We start from the raw sequence: 24,153 nt of genomic DNA on the forward strand, positions 1-24,153 counted from the left end.
ATATATATATATATATATATATAAGACAGAAAATAAGGATTGGCAGTCAAGAAAACCTCGGACAGCAAAGGGGAGGTTGTGGTGGGTCATAGAAAGAGATGAAGAATTTTTTTAGTCGAAAAGAAAGTGGTGAAAAGAAGGTACCCTTCACCCCGAGTAGTTCGAGTGGCGCTGGCTACCACCCCCAAGTGCAGGAAACAAAAACACCTTAACATAAATACCCGAGAAAGTGCTGGGGAAACAGCCCCGCCGGTAGCGTAGTGGTTATCGCACCAGACCGGTATTCTGGAGGTCGTGGGTTCGGATCCCACCCGGCGCGCATTTTTTCACCACTTTCTTTTCGACTAAAAAAATTCTTCATCTCTTTCTATGACCCACCACAACCTCCCCTTTGCTTTCCGAGGTTTTCTTGACTGCCAATCCTTATTTTCTGTTTTATTTCATGAAGCCCCTCATTTCCCATTTTCTGATTCGCTATATATATATATATATATATATATATATATATATATATATATATATATATATATATATATATATATATCAAGGTTGCAGTCGTCATTGCCAGTGCTGTTCGGCTTTTTTTTTTTTTTTCGAAATATTTAATAGGGCCGAATGACGTGTGCTTGTCACGTTTCTTTTTGATTCATTGACAAATAAGCGAAAATATAAGTCGAGAAAAAATCCGCCGTTTTCCGGGAGCGGGACTCGAACCCACATCTCCGCATAACCGGTGCGGTGCACCGCACCGGTTATGCGGAGATGTGGGTTCGAGTCCCGCTCCCGGAAAACGGCGGATTTTTTCTCGACTTATATTTTCGCTTATTTGTCAATGAATCAAAAAGAAACGTGACAAGCACACGTCATTCGGCCCTATTAAATATTTCGAAAAAAAAAAAAAAAAAGCCGAACAGCACTGGCAATGACGACTGCAACCTTGATATGTATCTTTACCGAGTCCCTCGTCCCGTATCTCTCTGTTCTGCTATATATATATATATATATATATATATATATATATATATATATATATATATATATATATATATATATATATATATATATATATATATATATATATATATATATAGCTTTCACAGATTAAGACAAATCGTGGAAACCTCAGCAGTCATTCAGGTATTGCGGAATCATAGTGCAGACGAGCATTATGTGAGAACACTGCGTGATATCTACAACGGGTCCACAGCTACCATCGTTCTTCATAAGAGCAGTAACACTGATATGGAAGGATGTCAGACAAGGAGACACAGTTCCTCCAATGTTATTCAAATCATGTTTACAAGAGGTATTCATAACATTGGATTGAAAGCAGGTTGGCGTAAAGGTTTATGGATAATACCTTAGTAACTTACGATTTTCTGATGATGCTGCCTTGCTAAGTAACTCGGGGGACGAATTTCAAGGCATGCTTACCCAACTGGACGAGCAGAGTAGAACCATAAGCCTGAAAATAATTACGCACAAAACTACAGTGTTGCTAAATAACCTCGGGAGACGCAGTGGTTTGAGATAGGTGGCGAAGCAGTGGAAGTTGTAAGCGAATATATCTACTTAGGACAAGTAGTGACCCCGAAATCCAGCCGTGCGGTAGAGGTAATTGGAAGAGTAAGAATGAGTAGGAGTGCATTCGCAATTCATTCTCAGATCATGAATGGTACAATACCCTTGTCCCTGAAAAGAAAAGATTACGATAGCTGCATCTTACCGGAACTCTCCTACGGGGCAGAAACTTGGAGGCTCACTGAAATGCTTCAACTTAAATTTAGGACGACGCAGCGAGGAATGGAACTAAAGATGATAGGTTTAACAATAACGGACAAGAAGAGAGTGGAGTGGGTCATAGAAGAAAAGCGTGTTAAGGGCATAATAGTACAAATTGAGAAGAAGAAATGCGTCTGGGCCGGGCTTGTATTGCTAAGGCAATTAACCATTGGTCTTTAAGGGTAATACAGTGGATCCTTAGAAAAGGCAAGCTTGCAAGGGGTCCGCCGAAGTTTAGATGGGCAGATGAGGTCAAGAAGTTTGTGGGGTAAAATTGGTCGGAATTAACACAGGACCGGGATAATAAGATATCTATGGTAGAGGCCTTTGCCCTGTAGTGGGCATGGACAGGCTAATGATGGTTATGATGACGGTGGTGGTGTTGATGGTGATGATATTTTTTCTGTTAGGAGGATTTGGTTTGTACCAATAATATCAACATATGCAAAGGTCAAAGCCGCAGCTTCAATGGGCTGCCGTAGTATATATTCATCGGTGACGAAAATATTGCCAAGAATATGTTGTACCAGCCCATTCCCCACTCTAGATTATGCAACTGATAAGGGTGATGAATATTAATACGATAATGATGATGATTACACAATCATTGTAAATGACAAGTGGGATTGTTGGGCGGGTCATTAATATATAAGAATAACGTTGGGGCCCATAATTGAATCTTTTGGAATGCCTGAAGTCAAAGTAAACGTTCCAGGGATGAAACCGTTAACATTAACGTATTTAGAACCATTATTTTAAAAATCATTGTAACTAAAACATTAAGGTCCATGTTAGGTTCTATAGTTCGTAAAGAAGCCGGCTCTGTTACTTCCGCCAATTCTCCAGTTTTAGCCCAGTGCAGAGTGTCATACGGCCAGGCTGTGGAGGTACCCGGGAAATAATGTTGCGTATTCAAAAGCACAGTCATGTCTGCGGCATTGCTACTGGTTCATGCACTGGGCCCCGGTTGCAGTCGTACGCTAACCCAAATGTGTTTTTACTCATTTTCCAACAGCGGCCATTCGTGTTAACACCGACTACGACTGTCACTTTTTGCATCTGGTCAGACATTTAGGTCATTTACAAACCAATTTCTGTCATTAGCACTGCTTTAGCACACAAAGTAGGTAGTGACGGCAGAAGTAGCTTGGCTTACGCGACAGATTGCAAGGATATTCAGTCCCTACTTCTGGGTTTTTCAGGAGCACTGGCTTTGTCAAACTATTTTGGGACAGCTTTCAGCCTGGGGTTCCCAGCAGAATTTCCTTAAATTTTTCTCCAATTAAACATACTGAATTTACAAATTGGGGCTGACGGTATTCGCAACAACTGACATATCTATTTTGTTTGTTTTGAATAACCACTGCTCATAAGCCTCAATTGGCCCTGTACGCCAACGCGTAGCACCCGCGAAATTTTAAATAGGTGGCACAGAAGGGCCGATCAAGGCGGGTTTACTCACTGTCCGGCCTCCGAGCGCTGCGAGTGCTCCGGTGAAGCATGCCACAATTAACTAGTTATTAAGACTAGCAAGAGCTGCCCCTCCTGTCTTGGGGTTGCTATACTCAAACAGTCTCTTAACATGACTTTTAACATGTTTTGGCACGTCCGAAGACATGTATTTTAACATAACGTGTCGAGGTTTTCCAAACTCCAACCCGCCATTGCAAAATAGAACACCACAAAAACTGAATTTGCGGAACCAAGCTTTTATTTCCCTTTGTCCCAAACACTGTTTTCATCGTTTTTACAGTGCATGGGCCAGATCAAATTTCTTCCACACCTTCTGTCTTACGTTCACTTTTTTTTTAGCTTGCAGCTTTCGTAGTAAACAGGGTATTCTTGGTTTATACAAATGTCTGTGTAGTTTCTCTGGCAATCTTCATTACCTTTCTCGATGCGGGAATCCCAAACATGCATCTCGCAACCTGCATTTTCTAAAAATTAAGCACACGCAATTGTTATGACGAAACGTTCAGTGGCAATGCCTGTGAGAAATTCGTAACAATGTAAAGTGAGAAAGCATAGTAACAGCGGACGTAATGAAGGTAAAAGAACAAGGGTTTGCTGTCAACAACAAGAGAAGGATTATCAAACTGTGTCACATTATTAGCAATAAGGATTGTCTGAGCCGGGGGAAGCCAACGCGCAGCATGAATCATGAGTACATTCTAAAGCTAAGCTTTGTACCTCTAACAGCCAAGGGTTCCGTCACGACCGTCGGCTTCAACAGAAAACTCCCGCTACCCCCAGGAATTGAACGTGGGTCAAATAGGGGAACGGAGAGAGCCCGTTGTCTTACCAATCGAACTACGAATGCACTCGGAGACAAGGGAGACCGACGATGTACTCATCGAGCACAGCTGCGGGTTTACCCCCTGCATCCTTGCTGAATGCCCGTGTTAGCATCACACGAGCTCTCGCACTGCTGAAAGCCTAGGCCGCATCACCTATAGCCGGTGTGTGAACACCCGTGCTTCATTGATTTAGCCCTCGAAGAGTTTGTACTTCTGTTCAACGCCAGTACCAAAAAATTCACTACCATCCATGGAAAGACCATTGACGTAGCCTTCACGAAGATTATAACTGCGGTGAAAACGCAAAGTCTGAGTGTGTATCAAACCGATCGCAAGGCCGTCCTTAACGTCGTGCTGAAGGGAAATAAAATAGAACGTGTGGCGGGCACAGTGTAACGTGTGATTAACGCAAGAGGCCCGTAGTCACCCGCGGTAGGTGGTGTATAAAGCTTCGCTTTCCAACCACCTCCCCAGGATTGATTGGGCCGCAATTTTTTGTTCTGTAGGTGACTGGTGAGATGTAATATATGCCCTTGTCGTGTGGTTTTTTTAGGTTGATCCAACCGGACTAGGTTTGCACGTACCTTTGAGAGTGAAACTCTTGCTGATAAGGAATTTCACAAGAGCTAACCTTTTCCCTCGGAGCAGAAATTGTGGCTGTAACCCATTGTAAACTGATGCTACCATTCTGAATCGGTTTAGGGGCCAGAATGTTACGGATCTAGAAAAAGAAGCCTACATTCGGTATAAAGCAGAACATTTTCGTCACCAAAACCCGTGTTTCTCCTCATTAAAAGGACCGCGCGCCAATCGATTGTGTGGTCGAGCAAGCTTTGATTAATGGGTTTTGCATACATTTTGTGCCTGACAATAGCTATTGCTATTAAGAGCAAGTCTCGCCTGTGTACTTTTCTTCCGTGGCCTGTAACTGGGCACGTCTGACTTTTCATGGCGTATCAACTAGCCCAACTTTTGAAAAGGGCGATTTTAAACTATGTACGTTATGTTCCAAATCTTGCCACTAGCGTTTTACTTCAAGACAGGTTGTAGTCACTAAAAGTACCAGCATAAAAATAATTGAATACTGTTGTACCCGTAATGGGTGATTTTACTACGAAAAATTGGGCCCATCTCCCCGCGAGGGGGACTCAAGTAAATGCGTCGCATAGGGGGTTGGTGTATTGCGTTAACGTTTAGTGTTTGGGGAGTTGGTGGTAGTGAATGCGTTGTATCAGCAGCTTCTTGACGTAGTTTGAATGAGTCAAGGATGTAAGGCGCGTTCGTAGCCTCCCATTCTGTGTCGGCTTTGTGGCGCAGTGGGTAGAGCACCATGTACATTTCGTTCCGCCCGCAGGGTCGAGGGATCGAAACCAGGCGCCGGATAGTATTTTTTTAAATAGTGTAGGGGGAGGGGTGCGGACAACGACGGTGCGGACTACGACGGACGTCAACGCGGGTGACATCGTGAGTTACTGAAATGCTCTGCATTTAAAAACAAACACTGCAAATCTTATTTCCACAGGCTGAAATTGATGCGTGGGCATAACTTCAAAGGTTTTTGTGCTAGCATATTAGTTCTTTAAAAATGGGGTCTCATTGTTCAAGAGCGCCCGGCCAAATTCGTTGCACGGGGCCACGGGGCAACGCGCCGACCGCGGAGCCGATTCACGCCTCGTGAAAACCAGACCAGACCGCCCACGGCGGACAGGGGAAACATGTACCGCCGCAGGGTCACCTCATCCTTTCGGGTCGCGGCGGCTCGGCCAAATAATGTATCGGGTGAACAACCGGCAACTGACATCTCACTACCCGCCTGGAGTTGAGCTTGCAGAGATGGCGTGGGCATCGCCCTCCCTTTCCCTATTCGGGCGGCTCGGCTGACGCAACCGCTTCATTTCCATTCTTCGGATTTCAAACTTCGGCCAGCGAGAGTCCTGATTGGAGTGACTCAAATTTCTCGGTGCCACAGCGGACTTCGGGGGTATAAAAACCCGCCCGCAATATCTTATCGTCGGCATTGCTCGGAGGCATTCTTCGGCGGCACTTTTTCGAGGCATCGAGTGGAGAGTTGCTGTCGTCTTTGTCGAGCCATGTAACGCTTTGCTACCCTTGTACATACTGCATATAGATGTTGCTTCAACTTTTCGTCGGCTCGAGAACTTAGTCGCACTGCTCTGCGCCGTGTCGATAGCGGACGGAACAAGGCAACGCCGCTACACCGGTGGCTGCGCTCGGATATCCAGTCGCAACAGTGGTGACTGCGGTGAGAGGGCCGAGTCCAAACATTGGTGACAGCGACAGGATAGCTGATTCAAAACATTGGTGATAAGCTGGATGCGAAACCTAACATTGGTGACTGCGGTGGTATGCCCAGTCCCAACAGCCTACCGTTGCTGTAGTCTTACATCATTGCATAGATATTCACTACAGAAGATATCATCCGATTCTAAGTGTAAGTTTAACGTATGTATGTATCAGCTATTCTGACGAATATGAGTAATCGTTAGTAAATCTTGTCTGGCAGAAAGTTTATGCACTAGGAAGTGTAGTACGATCAGGAAGTTGTGCAATGGGACAAACAACAATCACTGTGAAATGCTTTCTGGTTTGGGTCAAGGCAGATTGAAGAGGTGCATTGGCCTTCAAATTTGTGTATCCCCCTGTCGTTTGAGTCGCGAGGTGACAGTACTCGCCTATACATTTTATGTTGAATTTCCTGCGGGAAAGCAGTGCGGGAAGCGCCAGGGGCCTCGCAGCTCAACCAGAGAAGAGGACGAAGAGGGTGCTGAGCACGCAATAAAAGAAAGACGAGACGCAGGAGGTGTTCGAACAAGTAACGGGAGTGTCGGTCTCTTCACTGTCTCTACATTTCGGGTGCCGAAACCCGAGAGAAGGCCGGCATCCCTCGCACTGATACGTTACCGAGCGTGGAGAAGCTGCGCAGGCAGCGAGGCATCCTTCGTGGTTCAACCACCCGGCTTCTTCCTTGGCCAGCGATATCCTGCGGGAGGGCACTCAACCGTCATTGGGCGACCTCCAGGAAATTATCGACGGGCTTCGCTTTAAAAAGGCCGCTCTCGATGAGATGGAGAGACAGATCGCCGAGTCCCTTGACGGGGAGGCGTGCGATGAAGTAGTCGCGGGTGCCATAGATTACCGTGAGAAGATCCGCAACGCAATGAGCAGGCTCAGTTCGCCATGAACGCAAGTGCTACGGCTGGTTCTCCTGTCACTGAAGGCCAGCTACAGAGGCTTGCGAGGACTATGAGCGAGTGCAGCAACGGCATCGGAGCTACTCACACGGAGTTCATCAGCGAAAATGCCGCCGCTCACGGTAGGCCACGAGCACCGGGTCTACGCGTGAAATTACCAAAGCTTCAAATACCCGTCTTTGCCGGTTAAAAAGTGCGATGGCTTCAGCGCAACTGCATCATCGCAATCCTCGCGCAGTTGCGTTAGAGCGCGGCAGTTGACAATCGCTTCTACCCCGGCCAGTACCGTGATCAGCGCTTCGTAACTCAATCTGCTTCGTCCAAGGCAGCGCTTCAAAGCACCCTTGACTGTCCGGATTATGCGCTCCCAGAAGCAACCCCACAACGGAGATCGTTCAGCGATGAATTTCTAGTTGATGCGGTGAGCACTTGCGTGATCCTGGATGGTGTCCGTGATCAGCGATCGCAACGGTTTCGAACAGCTGTGGAATGCCTTGGTGTTATCAGAATAGACTGTAGACGGGATGCCTCGTCTGGACGTAAAACGGCGAAAGGCAAGTTGAATGCTCGTGCCGTCACGACTGAAGTTATTTCTAAATGAACTCCACACGCCACTGCACTGGAGAAAACGGCGATGTGCAGCTTCACAGACTGTTGCGTAGAGCGGCAGTAAAAGGGTCCGCAAGAGTCTCCTACCCCGCCTTCGAACGGTGACGTGTCTGCTATGTGGTCTTTCCGTAATAGTGCCACCGGGACAAACGCGGGAAGTAAACGTCAACGGCGACACGGTATGCACGACAGGAGCACCTTCCTGGCGGTTCGCCTTCCTTTTAAGATCCAAAACCTTGACCGAAGAATAAGAAGCGTAACTTGAACTCCGGCGTGAAGAAGATGGACATGTATAGCGGCTACCAAGAGTCGCGTAAACACGTGGTCACTTGGCAAGAGAATTGAATGCTTAACTTCCTCTGACCCATCAAGTTTCTTTAAGCGGCCTCCAACTCTAAGCAAGCCATCCCGGCCAACATAACGCTAACAACGGCTGGCCAGCCTTACGTGCGGCGATATCAGGCGGGAAGGCGGTTTGCTGAGCCAGCTGGAGCCAATACCGCTCCCCCTGATCAAGTTCAAGGGACGTCAGTGGCCCAGAAAAGGTTGGTTGCCTTCGGGTAGCGTTGCAAACAAACCTCAAAATCCAGGCGGTTACTCTGAGGAGTCTGGAGAGCGAGCCGTAGTACTTGATGTCTAGCAGTGGTGTAGGTGGACGTGCAGATTGCACCGAGCAGTATCCGCGTGCGGGTACGGATACTGCTTGACACCGGAAGCCAACGGTCCTTCGTCTGCCAAGACGTGTCGCAGCACCTATCACTGACTAGCAATGGAACTGAGGAGTTGGCCGTTTTCACAATCGGCAAGTGCAACCGCCCAAGCCAGTACAAATGCCGAAGGGTGAACATAACTCTCGGTGTCCGCTTTGAATCAAATGAGCTGACCCTCCAAGTTCTGGAAGTGCCAGAGGTCTGTACAGTAAGGGGCACGGCCATAGAGAGCACTGTTATTGCAGTGCTGCGTGACCGGAATTTACCCTTAGCCGACGAGCCCCAAGACGATAAACCTCAGGACTCCGTGATAATCGTGTTGATCGGCTCTGACATTTACTTGAGGACTGTAACCGTACGTGTTCAGCGCTTCACCGACACCCTATGCGCCGTGGAGACAATATTCGGTGGGGTCATTCAAGGAAGCTACACTGACGTCTGCCATCGTGTGACACCACGTACCACCAGTGCAACTGCATTATTCCTGCCTTGCACTGACGATTGGGCCATGGAGTTCCGACCGGGAAACCCGTCGGAGATGTGGCGGTTGGGCGCCATCGGTATAAGCGACACAGACGAGGAGCATGACGTCAACAAACACCCGGCGGTCATACAGTTTCGTAGCGCAGTACACAAGAGCGCAGGACGCTACGTAGTACCGCTCATGATTAAGACACCTTGGCTCACGTCATCCACGAACTGAAGTGTAGCCGAATGCAGGCTGAAAAGGCAGCTTCAGCGGTTTGAACATCCGCCAGAGCAGCTGCGGAAGGAGGAAGAGGAAAAAGAGAAGCGCAAGTCACAGGAAGGGGAGGATTCCCAGGCCCAGACGTCTAGAAAGCTGAAAGCCAGAGACATTTAGTCGGATGACGACGATGATGACCCTTCCGACATTACTGACGAAGAGGACAAAAAGGCTGGTGGCGACGCGTCAGAACGGCACCATTCTTCCTCATCTTCGTCCTCATCATCGGAAGATGAGAAGGAGACCAAGCCACAAATTTTCGCCACGAAGGAAGAAGTCAGCAAGATCCGTCTGTCGCGTCACAAGGTGGAGCGCTGGGTGCATGCCCCGTTCTTTGCCAAAACGGTGATTGCCTGCTTTGTGCGCATCGGCATCGGCTCCAACAACGGGCGCGCCGTCTACAGGGTCGCCCAGATCACCGACGGGGTCGAGACGGCCAAAGTGTACGGCCTTGGACGGTCCCGCACCAAGAAGGCCCTGAGGCTGAAGCATGGCAAGCAGGAGAGGGTCTAACGGCTCGAGTTTGTGTCCAACCATGACTTCACCGACTCAGACATTCAGAAGAGGAGAGAAGTGATGAACCTCGAAGGGGTCGCTTTTCCGACAATGGAAGAGGTGGCGCGGAAGCTGAAGGAAGTTCAGGACGCACTCAACTACCAGCAGCAGACAAGCACAATCAGCGCCATCAGCTACATCAATGAACGGACCCGACTGAAAAACATCGTGGAGATTGAGCGTGCGATCCTGGAGGCGGCGAAGCGTAACAAGGAGAAGCGGACGACCCACTCACGAGACGGAGAAATATTTGCTTCTTCTACGCTCTTTTTCATCACTGCCCACCTTCGTCATCATCCCGACTACGTGTTCCGACTTGGTGATCGTCAAGGACGACAAGGCGCCGCAATGGAAGCTCGGCAGAGTGGTTGAGGCTTTTACTGGTAAGGACGGCATAAACAGATACTTTACAGTCACCTTCCTAAACGGCCAACAAGTACGGCGGGCTGTTCAGCGGTTATACCCTTGGAGGCGGACGACCACTCCGCGGACCCCGGGAGGATGTTGAGTTTCTCGCGCGAAAGCAGTGGCGGGAAGCGCCATGCGCCTCGCAGCTCAATTAGAGAAGAGGATGAAGAGGGCAGGCAGCGGCGGTATGCGCGTGAGCACGCAATAAAAGAAAGACGACAAGCAGGAGGTGCCCGAACAGGTAACGCGTGTGTCGGTCTCTTTTACGTATACTTAGACCTTGCTAAATATAAATCGGGTAGAATATATGTTAAAATACCTCTGCAGACGTGGTATCCATGTTAACTTCTACATACCTTCACTTGGCTACGCGCCAAAATATAAAAGTTTAGCTGTTTTTTCTGGTTTAATTGAGAATACAAGCGAATCTCGTCGTGACCACCTAAAGACGGATGCTTCACCATCACTTCACACCCACACGGGAAACCAATAAACATAAGCAACAGTGCCATAAATAAGCAACAGTGCCATACACAGACATGAAGCCACACATCAGACCCCAACTTTGCAACACATGGCAAACACACTGGCAAACACACTGGAGTGAGCAGACAGATAACACGTTAACGTAATAAAACCACACTTGGGATCATACACTACTGACTCACAAAACACGCACCTTGAAGTCACCTCGGCTAGGTTACAGATAGGCCATACACATGTGACACACTCGCACCTGCTCACTGGATCTCCAATACCACTGTGTGGCAGGTGTGGGGAGGGCCTATCCGGGATGCACATCCTCATTCAATGCAAGGCACTCGACATTACACCACAAAAACAGCTCAGAGAAGTCTACAGAAGATATTCTATTACATTCGTCATACTTTTTAGGGGACAATGCCATGTTTTCTGTTCAGGCACCTTTAAGTTTCTGTCAGAGGTTCACTTCTAACCGCTCATTTCATACCACCCATAGTTTTACCCCTGGTCCTATACACGAGCCACCTTATTTATCTTTTAACCGCGCTTGGTCTTCATCCAGGCCCTTTATACCAGCCGTCCTCATAATATTTATTTGACTTTAGTTGTGCTCACTCTAACCAATTTCAGTTGTCACCTATTCATCAAAACACTTTCTTGTCGCTCTTTTCCCTGGTTGGCCCTGCGCCATTAATCTTTAAAGATCATCAGCAAAGATGATTTACAAATATTGCGCTGCATTCGCGTTCACGGCAGTCAATATCGCACTACAGATAGTTTAATGAACCCTGTCCTGACCCATTAATCGTGTAAAAGCAGCTAGGGCATAGGATGCGGCCTCCACCTGAAAAATGAGGTGGCGGGCCGCTTGCTTTGTTTGCTTCGAAAGGAAATGGCGTCGTGTAGCACCCGAGTGTCGCTGATACGCAACGGAAGCGAACCATGACACGAAAATGGGCTTACAAAACCTTATTTTTTATGTAGGTCACGTTGTGAGCCTTCGGTTCACGAAGTTCCGTATTTCTTAGATAACTGGGATAGTGGTTTCTCCAATCATTGTAGTTTAATATAAAAACAAGCGGCATTTAACGTATTTTTATTATTATCAATGGTTTTCCGATCTTTCGTTACATCTCTGACGCATGTTATATTTTAAACAGCTACACGTCACATTTGAACTCACCTTTTGAGCGACGTGGAAATGTTAAAATACCGCACTTCTCAGTCGAGTTCCAGTACTGCAGAGTATATGGAATTCCTTGGCCTCCTGTGAAAGCAAGTTAATTACAAAAAACGAGCGTCAATTATCGATTTAAAGTCAGCCACAACAACAACCGCGTACAGCCGACACGGTAGTCTGGGCTCATGCATCACGTACACCTATGCGCCCTCAAATACAACACCCATAAAGGTGGCAGCGGAAGTGCTCGGCATAACCAAGGACGTGATAAAAGAAATGTTCAGGTTTCAGAAGGTTACTGGGTAAAATGTATGCGGAGCTCCTTCCACAGGCCTTATGCCGTCGCCTCCGTTTTCTTTACGGTTTCGAATTACGCCTTGTTACAAAGAAGCTAAAAAAGGTTTCAATCCACGATGTGAAAATTTTTGAAAAGGAAAGCTGTAAACGCCACCACAACAATTGGCCATGTGACGTCCATTGAATTCGCACACGTGGGTCTACGTAGGCTGAAAACAGAGATTCTGCAAGCCGTAACCTGTAATTCGCGCCAAAAATCACCCTCTCCCTCCTCTGCCTCTGAATCAAAAACCTAACTGAATCACTATCACCAATTTTGAAAACGTAGTCAAATTCGAGGCAAGCAGTGAGCAGAACGTGCCGTTTCTCTAGCGGCAATGTGTCTCTATGTGGTCTCTAAATGTTCTTTTGCCGCCTGCCAGGCAGCGCGCAATGGACGGGAAGCTGCGCCAAAAAACGGCCCAAACAACCGTCGCTAAAGGCGACAACAAAGCCGTGCCGCCGACACTACACCCGCCAGGAACGCTGGGTAAATTTGCCGCGCCATCTAGACTGTGCACCTTGAGTGCAACCCTTCGCCACCCCCCCACCCCCCCATCGCCACCTCCCCGCTTTGAGAGTTTATTGTCCCGCATGCCACGAAAGAACCATTGGCTGGTAGAGCTAGAAACGTTTTCTTTAAAATTACGTATGTATAGTAACAGGCGGAATCATCTTATTTTCATCGCACATTTCTCTGCATTTTTTTCTTACGTGAAAGTAGTTGGCGCAGCTTGCACCGGTGGCGCAAGCCTGGAGAAACACCAGGGTTGGCGGCTCGTCTGTCTTCGTTTGCTGCACCCCACATGGATTGAAGAACTAGCCGCTGAACGTTTTCTATGACTGGCAGGCTCGGCTCATCTCTTCGACAGCCTTTCACGTCTCTCCCAAACTATACCGTGTTAGCACGCAATAGAAGCCGCGGGAACCGGCTACGCGAGCATGGCGTCTGTAGCGCGATCTGGGTGTCTGTGCTCCACATTTCATGCGGGAATGCCCATCAACTTCCGAGAGCACAGCAAGGGAGAGATCATGCCATGAATGCTTGGAAGAGGGTTCTCAAAGGTGCCCTGGTAAACACCGGGCGCTTCTCATGAGCGGAACGTTCACGTGCGCTTGGGATTTTTTCTTGGCAAATTTTGTGCCGCTCATCCCGTTGAGCAAGCCCACATGCAATCCTAGACGCTTCCGGGAGCTCCTCTCGAGGCAACCACTTTTGTGCGCTGGGGCTGTTCTCTGGTACCGCTCGATGGCGGGGATAGATTGGTCGCAGTTTGCACAGGACCGGGATAATTGGCGATTAATGGGAGAGGCCTTTGCCCTGCAGTGGGCGTAGATAGGCTGGTGATGATGATCGTGATGCTCGATGGCGGAACTAAACGTTTAACAGCTCTCCTGTTAAAAATGATCGTGAAAGCGTTAAAGTTTTAACAGGGTTACCAGCGCACACAACGGGGACACAGGTACAAGAAACGACAAGACAAGGTGTTGTCCTTGCGTTTCTTCCATCTGTGTCCCCATCTGCAAGGTGTTGTCCTTGCGTTTCTTCCATCTGTGTCCCCATCTGTGTGCGCTGGAAACCCTGTCGAGAGAAGAGAAAATTCTCTTTATTAGCGGAAAGCAGAAAGGTTGGCCGGTATGTTGCCCCCTACGTCCTCCTTTGCGGACACCGGAGGATGGAATAAAGTTGACATAGGAAGGCGGAAGGCAGAGATGAAAGAAGTAAATAAAGTGAAACAAAATGAGGTACCGTGTATGTTGGGGACCATCAGTGCGACACGTGAAATGTCCATAAACGGTTGCACAGTTCAAGACATTTTGGTCCTATATCATCTCAGGGACGCCAATGTCATTGGGGTAATCAAATGATGCGGTTAGCGCTTTACGCTGAGACGAAGGATATTATGGGCATGGTCACAGATGTGCATTCAAAGTTAGGAAACTGTGGTTGAGGCGCTCGATATTTTAGGGGCGAAGCTCCTTAGGGCGTGGGTCTGTCCATCCTCGACGTACATATGTAGCCACCTCTAGTTTAGTTCTTGGATTGTTTACTAGATGGCGTGGCTACCTCTAGTTTAGTTCTTGGATTGTTTACTAGATGGCGGTACTTGTATATGATGAAAAGATGCGCTTGGATTGTTTACTAGATGGCGTGGCTACCTCTAGTTTAGTTCTTGGATTGTTTACTAGATGGCGGGGAGCGTTGTAATAAAATCCGTTCGCTGTTGGCGCGCGCTCGGAGTCGCCCGATGGATAAGGCTGCAGATGTGCGAGCCCGCGAGGCAGAAGCGCTCCGTGAAGCTGCGCGACGCCGCCGCCAAGATCCTGCCGTACGAGAGCGGGAGGCCGAAGCGTGTCGTCTGGCTGCGCGACGACGCCGCCAAGATCCCAGCGTTCGAGAACGAGAGGCCCAAGCGTCACGGCAACGGCGCGAGGACCCTGCCGTATGCGAAGCGGCACGGCTGCGGCGCGAAGAGGATCTCCAAAACGTCAGAGAACGGGAAGCGGCGAGAAAGCGCGCGTATCGGCAGGCAGACCCCGATGCAGTGAGAGCTCGTGAGGCGTCTGCAAAACGCATCAGGCGAGCTGAGCCCCAAGGTGCCGACGCGCGGTTTAAGCGAGACTTTCTAGACGTTACGTTCGGACACAGATGTAGTGGGCGAACTTTCACTGAAGAGTCACGGTTTTACCGATGATTTCCCCTCAGGAGCTTCGCCCACTCATCATCATTCACCCCGTGGATATGCTGTGAATTTTTTTGAGGGGTCGTTTCTTGTTTGACTGTATGTAGGGCAATCCAGGAAAATATGCTCGACTGTTTCCGGTTAATCATAGCGTCCCCATACAGGGTACAGTTGCCGCAACAAGGCGGTACCGAAAGGTATTTTTGAGCGCTACGTTGAGTCGTAAGTCTCTAGTCGACGTGGAAGTCCCTCCGGTAACCTCAGGCCCAAAGTAAGATCGACATGATGCAGGAATGGGTGCTTGTTTTCCAGAAGACACCAGAAGGTGCTTCTTTCTATGGAAACAAGCTCATTTGCTGGTCTCGAGGCATCGTGCTTTCTGAAGAAAATGTTCCTAACGGTCCATAGTCGTATTGGTGTCTTGGCAGCCTTGTCTGTTTTTTCGTTGTCTATTATGCCACAGTGGGCTAGGATCAACTGCACTATCATGCGGTCACCGGTGACGCATTCTAGATGATTTAGGTAGGAGACATAACGGCATATATGTTTGTGAATGCTGAAGCAGCTGGCACGCGGAAGAGCTCGCAGCACTGTCTTCGAATCTCTAAGGATAAGCCGCTGTGCTAGTTGCGGGCGGAGACTGTAGCGAAGTGCTTATTTAATGTCATGAAGCTCAGCAAATATGGATGACGTTGGGCGCTCAAGACGGTATGAGAGTGCTTGGTCGGTTGATGAATTGAAGAGTTCAGAAGAACTGCCCTTAGGCATAGATGAGCCATTAGTAAAAATGTGGGTCATATGAGAGTATTGGCTCCTTCTAAGGGCAAGTGTTAATTGAAGGAGGCAAATTCGAGGCATAACTTTTTTAGGTGTGTCCACGTATGTTACATTTTAGGCGTATGCGTGATGGCGTCCAAAGCGGGAAATCACATGGCATAATTTGTCGTTGTGGGGTAGGTATAAAAATATTTATAGTACTTTTAGTTTCTGCAAAGCTCAAATTGTGTTGCATTGTATAATACCTTCCAAGAATTTGGATTTTCCGGGCAGCGCATGCCTGCAGTATATTCAAAATGTTTTCTGCAATCTAAGAATACCTTAAGGCAAGGCACCAGCCGCTGCGACAGTGCCAATACACGGTAAAGCCTTAGGGAGGCCGAGACAGGTACGCAGACAGTTATTCCTGGCCGCATTGAGGTTTTTTTTAGATGTTGGCGGCAGTCCTTGCAGTACAGGTAGGCTGTAGCGCAAGCCGTCAACAAATGTTTTGCAGAGTAGCACCATAAATGTACAGTTGCTGCCCGTCGACGTCGGGCAAGGGGTCCTATAATTTGTGCCACCGCATAGATACGAGTACGTAATCGCTTGAATTCGGGCGCCGAGGATAGGCTACGATCCACGATGATCCCAAGGTATTTCTGCGTTCGTACGTATTTGAGACAACGAACGCCAAGGATTACAGGGTATTGGGTCATCGCCTTGCGGTTGAGCGCTGTGGCAGCGCTTTTCCCGGAAGAAAGGCGGAAACCCTTGAAGGCAAGGTACGCAGACACACTTCACTAAGATTTCTGTAGTCGCTGTTGTGTATTACAACGTGACTTTGCCGCACTCCAAATGCAGATGTTATCTGTATAAATTCTGGCCTTGACGCCGGGAAGGAGAACACGCTTTAGTTAGATAAGCGTAAGGTTGAATAACAGATGGCTTTAAACGGCTCCTCAAGGCACTCATTTCTGTGTGCGGCGATGGAAAGGGCCTTCTGGCGTGCACATTAAAATTTCACCGCGTTTGAAGAAAGTCGCAATCCAGGCGTACGGTCTTCCACTAAAACCAAACACAGCTAGAAATTCTAGAAATGTCGTCTGCAAGACTCAATCAAATGCTATCTTTGTTAACTAACACTACCGTCGGCATTTGTCCACTTTGTAGTTCTTCCACTGAAGCGACGAGAGCAATTATGTTGTCAATAGCGGATCTGTTTTCCCGGAAGGCATTCATTTTCGGTGGGCAAAACTTTATGATTTCAAAGTGCCAGGTAATTCTTCCATTATTTTGCCACTGCAGCTTAGCAAGGCGATAGGCTGGAATGAGTTGAATCTGGTCGGTTGCTTCCCAGGATTTATAATTGCAGTAATTTAAGCAATTTTTCGTTCTGTAGGAACCCTAACACGGAACCAGGTTAAGTAGAATCATTCGAGAAGGCGTAGGCGGAAATGGTGAGACAGATGGAAAATCGCTTTCTAAGGGATGTCATCCTAACCTGGAGAAGAACGTTTTTTAACATTTGAGATGTGCGTGTCGAGCCCCTGAACAGCAAATAGAAGGTTCATTGCGGCTACAGCGTGTGGTAGCGCTACGTCGGGGACACATTGAGGGTATATTTCAGGCATGGTTACTGGAGATATGGGCCCGAAATACTCCTCTGCAGCTTCTTTTATGATGAGCCGTCGTGTAACGACAGCGCCTTGAAAGCATACAGTTGCTGGTTGTTGTTACGCATACCGCTTGCAATGCGCTATATCCTCGATAGTAGTTTGTGGACACCTAATTTTGTGCAGAAATCACGCCACCGTTGCCGGTTTAACTATTCTATATGATGGCTCAAGTGTCTTTGCGCTTCGTGAGCCTTTCGCAAGAGCTATAAGTTTTTAGTACGTCGCGCCTTACGCTCAGCACGTCTAGCGATGGCACGCAGCCTTTCATATTCTGGATCGGTCTTAATATCTAGGCGCTCTCTCACGACGATCTATGACTCTGTCAGACAATTGACTCTGTTAAACAACAAACATAGTTTGTTTTATGTCATTGTTATGATTTGCTGTAGTTATTCCTACGTCTGTGCAGTTTTTGAAGGTGTCCCAATCTGCGCGCTTGACATTGCTTTGACGTCGACGCAAAGCTGCGTCTTTGTAAGATAATAAAACCGGAAAGTGATCGCTGCCTGTCGTTTCTCAATCTGTATGTCCAGTACATTTTTGGGTGATGCTGGTTGACACGACGGAAAGGTCAGTACAGCTGGTGATTGTTGTATTTTAACAGCGGAGCTGCTTTTACTGGCTATATGTTCGGGGTTCGTGCGCACCGAAAACTCCCCGCGAGGAACGCTATCATGTAGGCGTCATGCAGATGTCGATACCCTCGCGACAAGAAAAAGACACGTGATAGCGGCCGCCGCAACACTCGAGAGGAGCGTGCGCATACGTTCAGTATCGTAGGAGAGAACTCGCGTGCAGCGTCTTCGCAGTTCTCGGCATGGCCAGTCCGCGGATAGTTGTTATGGCCGAGAAAGAGGCCGTGATCCGAAAGGCAGGGCGTGGTACTAAAACTAACCATGTGCCCAGCAATGCTCACCTTAAACGGCATCACGGTTCAATTATTGCACATGATTGCATGTTTCCCTGGATTTTTTTTAGGTAGGTGCTTCTCCCACCATTGACAGGTTCGATACCGCGATTGATAAATAGATCAGCAAGCCTTGATCCACGAGAATTGGTATGTACATCCCATATTTCATTAGGTGCATCGAAATCACCGCATATAATGTGATGTTGGCGTTTGCCTACAATAATATATTTTCAAGCCTGTGAGCATCAAATGCAGGTACTGGGGCCAAGGAGGCAGCAATAAATGTGAATCGCTGGGTCCCGAGTATAGTGGTAGCACACACGCATTCCTCAGTGCCGTGACGTTGGACGGGTATGGCTGAAGCTTGTACATCTTTCCGAAAACAATGAAAAACCGATTTACTCGTCTTAGGAGGTGCGAATGAAGTAAATAATAATTTCTTAGCCGAAAGTGATCTTCAACGCGGGATTGTGAGATTACGAGAAATGGGAATCGGTAAGTATGCACAAGTTGACCAACATCTGCATGATTTGAGCGCTCGAAAGATTTTGACGTCCTTGAGGTTGGCGTTTAAAGACACTTTCAAAATGGTGATTACCAACTTGGCCGTCATTGCTGTACTACAAAGCCTAGCTGCAGCACCTTGAAGGAGGACGTCATAAGTGGCTCGAAGGCCAAGATGGCCCCGACTTCAGGGAGACATCGAGAAGAAAAGTTTCTGTGCAGCAGAGCCTTGAGAGCCGGGAAAAGCATGGGGATGAGAAGACTCTGAACATCTGGCGGTGTGGATTGATTTGCCGTCTTTTCGTGGTTCTTGCGATGACGTCGCTGTGAAGACAAGATTGTGTCCTTAGTAGCACGTAACAGTTGCGCAAATTTGAGCTGAGATTCAATTATGCTCCAACCAATACATACACAAAAACCCGACGTTTCGAAGCCCGCTCGGCTTCTTCTTCAGGGGTGACTGGGGCCACGCTTCAGCTGCGTCTTATAGTCTTTCACTTTCACTGGCCTCGCACAAAGCCCCTCGCTGCGGCACGTAATCCGTGTGTGTGCACCGAAGGGAGAGTGCTAAGCGAGCGATTCACGTTCCCAGGGGTGCGTTGGATGTGCCACGCTTCCGTCAGTTAGTTTCTCTTTCGAAGATGGCCGTTCCGGAGAAGTCAATGTTGAGGTCGGCCACTTCGCAGTGTTCGGCGACTGCGCTGCGTTCTCTATTCTGTTTCCGTACGTCGTTCTTGTGTTGCCTAATCCTCTCCGGTAGTTTTTTGGTTTCACCGATGTGCGAGGCGTTGCACTCAGCGAACGGAATGCTTTCCTCGGGTGCTTTCTCTATTATCGGCGGTTTTTTGGGCGGGGGATTAAGCGGCCTATTGTTGTCGAAGGCTTGTGGGCGATACGCACTCCAACACCTCTGAAAATGCGGGCCAAGGCCTCGCTTGTTCCTGGGATATATGGAACCGACACGCGTTTCAGGGGTCCGACGGTTGATGTCCTTGGAGAGTTTGTCACCCTGTTCTGGTCTTTGCGGCGGGTTACGGAGTGAATGAACCTTTTCGGGTAGCCGTTTTTCTGGAGGTCCGCAAATACACGGCTTACTTCTTTTTTACGTTCGGATTCGGACGAGCAAATTGCATCAGCTCTGTTAATTAAAGACGACACAACAGAGGCTTTGTGGTTAGCGGGTTGGGCCGAATTAAAATGAAGGTAGCGGCCGGTGTGCGTCAGCTTGCTGTGACGGAGAACACCAGGCTCTTGCCTCCTCCTGTCACTTGGGCGTCCAGAAAGGGGATGGAGCCGTCTCGCTCACATTCAACCGTGAACTAGATGGCGGGGTGAACGGAATTTAGGCGTTTTTCCAGGCTGTCAACTGCGGAGGTCTTCACTATGCAGAAACAGTCGTCTACATACCGAAGACAAAGTTTAGGTTGCGGCAGGAAGGAGCTCAAAGCCTTCCCTTCCACGTGTTACATCGTCAAGTGGGCCATTGTTACAGAGATGGCGGCCCCCATTACGGTTCCGGTTTCTTGTTTGAAGATTTGCCCATTCTGCGAAAAATATGTGCTGGCCAAGCAGAACTCCAGTAGGCGGCAAATCTCGTCAGCAGTGAGCGGCGTCCTTTGTTTTAGGGTTGCGTCATTTTGGAGGGCAGTTCGGACCACGGATACAGCCAAAGGTACAGGAACACTTGTGAACAATGACACGACGTCTAACGAGACCAGGCTCTCGTCTTCGTCAATGCACACCTGTGACGCAAGTTGCACGAAGTGGCTGGAGTTGCCTACATGAGTCGACGTTTTCCCGGCGAGGGGGGAGAGGATGCGGTGCAGAAAATTTGGAAGGGCTCGGCGCGAAGATGATGTGAAGTCCGCCATCGGGCGAAGGGGGAAGCCAGGTTTGTGGATCTTCGGTAATCCATAGAAACTAGGTGCACAGCCGTTTCGGCAGATCAAACGAAGGTATAGCATGTTTTGTTCCGGGTGGGGCTTAAAAATCGCCGCGAGTAACTTGTTCAGCTGCGTTTGCGTTTGGTTTGTAGGATCCCTCTTTAACTTCGTATACGCGTTTCCATCCAAGAGAGCCGAAACCTTCCGGTCGTAGTCCTGGCGGTCTAACAACACCGTCGAGTTGCCCTTGTCGGCAGGTAGGATGATAATGCTTTCGTCTTTTCGAAGTTCCTGGAGTGCACAGTTTTCCTCTGGGGTTAAACTTTTGCCGATTTTCAACGGCAATGTCGATAGCAGGCCAAGCGATTTGAGTCTTATTTCATCTCGGGCATGCGGCTGTACTTGTTGAACGGCATCCTCTACCGCAGCAACGATCTTTGCAAGGGGGGAGTGGGGGGGCTCATAGCCACATTGTAGTTGTGTCCTTTGGCCAGAACAGAAGTTTGCTCTTGAGTGAGAGTGCGGGATGACAGGTTGGTTACAAAACCTTGATCTTGGGCAACTTGGGGTGAGCGTCTTATCGACCAACAAGAAAGTTTCTTGTCTTGCATGATCCGGTGCTTGTCCGCAGTCGATCCGCCACGCTGTCAGCAAATTCGTCCACGGAGGCCATCAGCCCGGGGATGCGGTGCTCCAGTTGGCGCTTGGCAAAGAATAGGTCCAGTTCTTTCTTCCTGATGGCGGTGTTGCATTCGTGGAGGCGGGCATTGACGAGTCGATGTTCGTCTTTAGTGATGATATTCATGCCTTCGGAGGTCGACACGGGCCGTTCCAGGCGCCGGCTCTGAGGGATGACTTTCCTTTCTCTACAGGTGCGATTGAAGTCAAGATGAGTTTTGAAGACGGAGATGCCTTCCTTGATGCGTATGTAGCGCTTGACAACCCAAGAACGACGTACGGAAACAGAATACAGAACGCAGCGCAGTCGCCGAACACTGCGAAGTGGCCGACCACAAAATTGACTTGTCCGGAACGGCCATCCTCGAAAGGGAAACCAACTGGCGGAAGCAGCTTTTGTTGGAATCGTGGCACATTCAACGCACTCCTGGGAACGTTAATCACTCGCTTGGCACTCTCACTTCGGTGTACACACACGGATTACGTGCCGCAGCGAGGGGCTTTGTGCGAGGCCAGCGAAAGTGAAAGACCATAAGACGCAGCTCCAGCGTGGCCCCAGTCACCCCTGAAGAATAAGCCGAGCGGGCTTTGAAATGTCGTGTTTTTGTCTATGTATTGGTTGGAGCATAATTAAACTTCAGTTCAGTAACTTCCCAACCAGACAGAAGTCTGTCAAAATGTTCACCATTGAGCAAATTTGTGCGGTGTCCGTTCTTGCAGTTCTCGCGCATATGACTTGATCTCTGGTGAGCCTTGAACTGGCGCGTCTTTCGATGAGGAAGTCGCCATTGTAAAAACAACCTCTGGGTTCGGTGGTGGTTTATGTCGATTGGTAGTTTTGCCCTGGATTTGCTAGACACTGCGAGCAAGAGTAGCGGCCTTTTTCATGGGGCAAACTCTATGCGACTACGGATGTAGGCCTCCGCACTTTTCACATTCAGGTTGGTGTTAATTTCGGGCTCCTCATTTAATTATTGAAAGCCACCAGTGGCTCATGTATCGGCATCGCCTCAGCTTGTATCTGTCATGCATCGTTCCTTTCATGCAACCGAAAGGACGCGAAGTTGGGGGCCACCGAGTGCATGCTTTGTGTATCTTCCTTTTGTGTGGTAAAAAATGGCGGTGCTTAGCCTGAGTGCCTTCGTTGCGTTGATATGCGGTCAGCTCGACCGCGCAATCTCAGTGAACGGTGGATGAGTGCACAGCAGTGACACCAGCCCCCACGGGGTTCCCTATTGGACCGCGCGCATGCCGCTATTATGGATTGCCGATATTGGGAAGTGGCTCAGTCGTTCGCCATCAAGGTGGACGAGCTGCCGGGAAGCGAAAGAATGCCGTCTCTTAGTGTCGGAAAGGCACGCGGGGTAGTTTTTGAGGATTTGCGAAGCCGGCGTGGGTGCTGTTCGTTGCTGGTTCAATCACCTCGAAAATGGTCGCCTGGGCTTAGAGCGGCTCCTCCCACCAGTCGGCGGCGGCCAGCAGCATCCCTTGGTCTGGGTGGGGACTAGCCACTACTTCCTAATTGTGCCGGCGAGCACGTGCGGACAAATGCGCGGCGGCAGGGCGACTACACTGCAAGATGTTAGCCGCGCGAGCGCAGCTCTAAACATACGGCTTTGGCTTTTGAGCAGAAACAGCCCGCTCAACGTAATGGTGTGAACACTTCGCGCGGTCAGTGACTTTGGGTAGCAGATGTCATGTCTTTGCTTGTCGGTAGCAACAACGTACGCGGGGAACCTACTAGGAGTTGCAGTAGAGTGCTGGTTCATGTGACCGCGGGTGGGGGCATGTTTAGGATTGGTTGGTTCTTGAGGCCAATCTGTGCTCCATATCAATCATGTTGAAAAGAGATGTCGCTCATTCTTCAGACGCCCTCTTGAAGGCATAGTTTTTGCGATCAAAACAGGAGTGTTGATTTTGGTCCGGGGATGGTCGAGAGGGATCTAGTTCAGTATAGATCTTGACCAGACAGGACGCTGCTGGTAGAGTGACAATGTAACCATCATTCTGTCCTGATGTAAATACTTGTAGTAATGTAAATAGTGTAAATATACCAAATATCCAGCAAGAAAGGCCGTCCTCATCCCTCACCTGCTTCAAGAATCGGACGTCGTTCATCACAGCAAATCGAGATTGGCCTCTCGGCTCGAGCATCAAAAGAACTTCATTATTTTGTCTTCATCATTCAGCAAGAAGATGTTGTGATGAAATCTAACTAGCGCAGTCGACAGAATGACAACGACTATTTGCCAGAGCTAATGAGGCATTGCGGGGAGACTTCTTCAACGCAAGGTTCGGCTCCGACCAACGACGAGCCAGACTCCAAGCATCGCCGAGGCGACACCTCAGCGGGAGGCCTCGTGAGTTCCGGCTTAAGGCGGTGGCAGCCGCGAATCGACGAGATGGCACTAAAGCGGGAGGTCTCGTGAGCCCCGGCTCAGGGCGGCGGCAGCCGCGATTCAATGAGGCGGCACCTCGACGGGAAGCCTCGTGAGCTCCGGCTTAGGGTGGCGGAAACCGCAACTTGACGAGGTGGCATTTCAGCAGGAGGCCTCGTGAGCTCCGGATCAGGGTGGCGGCAGCCGCGATTCAACAGCCCAGCGGCGAGAGCGGAGCATCGGGTCTACGAGCTGCTGCATCAGTGACACTGCGACCCGGCCGAACCCGGATTGAGTACAGGTGGGCCCTGATTTGTTTTCTCCGGGTTCACCATGGCCACTATGCTAACGCGATAACGCGATG

General features: G+C 49.0%; 1 protein-coding gene across 1 annotated transcript in view; it reads right to left on the reverse strand.

Annotated features, from left to right (window-relative positions):
• Positions 1-3,547: 3,547 nt before the first annotated feature.
• The window catches only part of LOC144152625 (uncharacterized), a 52,928-nt gene continuing 32,322 nt past the window's right edge, over positions 3,548-24,153 (reverse strand). The window contains exons 4-5 of the mRNA XM_077683962.1: positions 11,985-12,068; positions 3,548-3,719 (exon numbers count right to left, since the gene is read on the reverse strand). Of these exons, the coding sequence (XP_077540088.1) occupies positions 3,580-3,719; positions 11,985-12,068 (224 nt within the window). The 3' untranslated portion in view covers positions 3,548-3,579. The remainder of the gene's footprint in view (positions 3,720-11,984; positions 12,069-24,153) is intronic.

This window comes from Haemaphysalis longicornis, unplaced genomic scaffold, assembly GCF_048455015.1.
Source record: "Haemaphysalis longicornis isolate Haplotype H1 unplaced genomic scaffold, Haemaphysalis longicornis Haplotype H1 scaffold_9, whole genome shotgun sequence".
NCBI lineage: Eukaryota > Metazoa > Arthropoda > Arachnida > Ixodida > Ixodidae > Haemaphysalis > Haemaphysalis longicornis.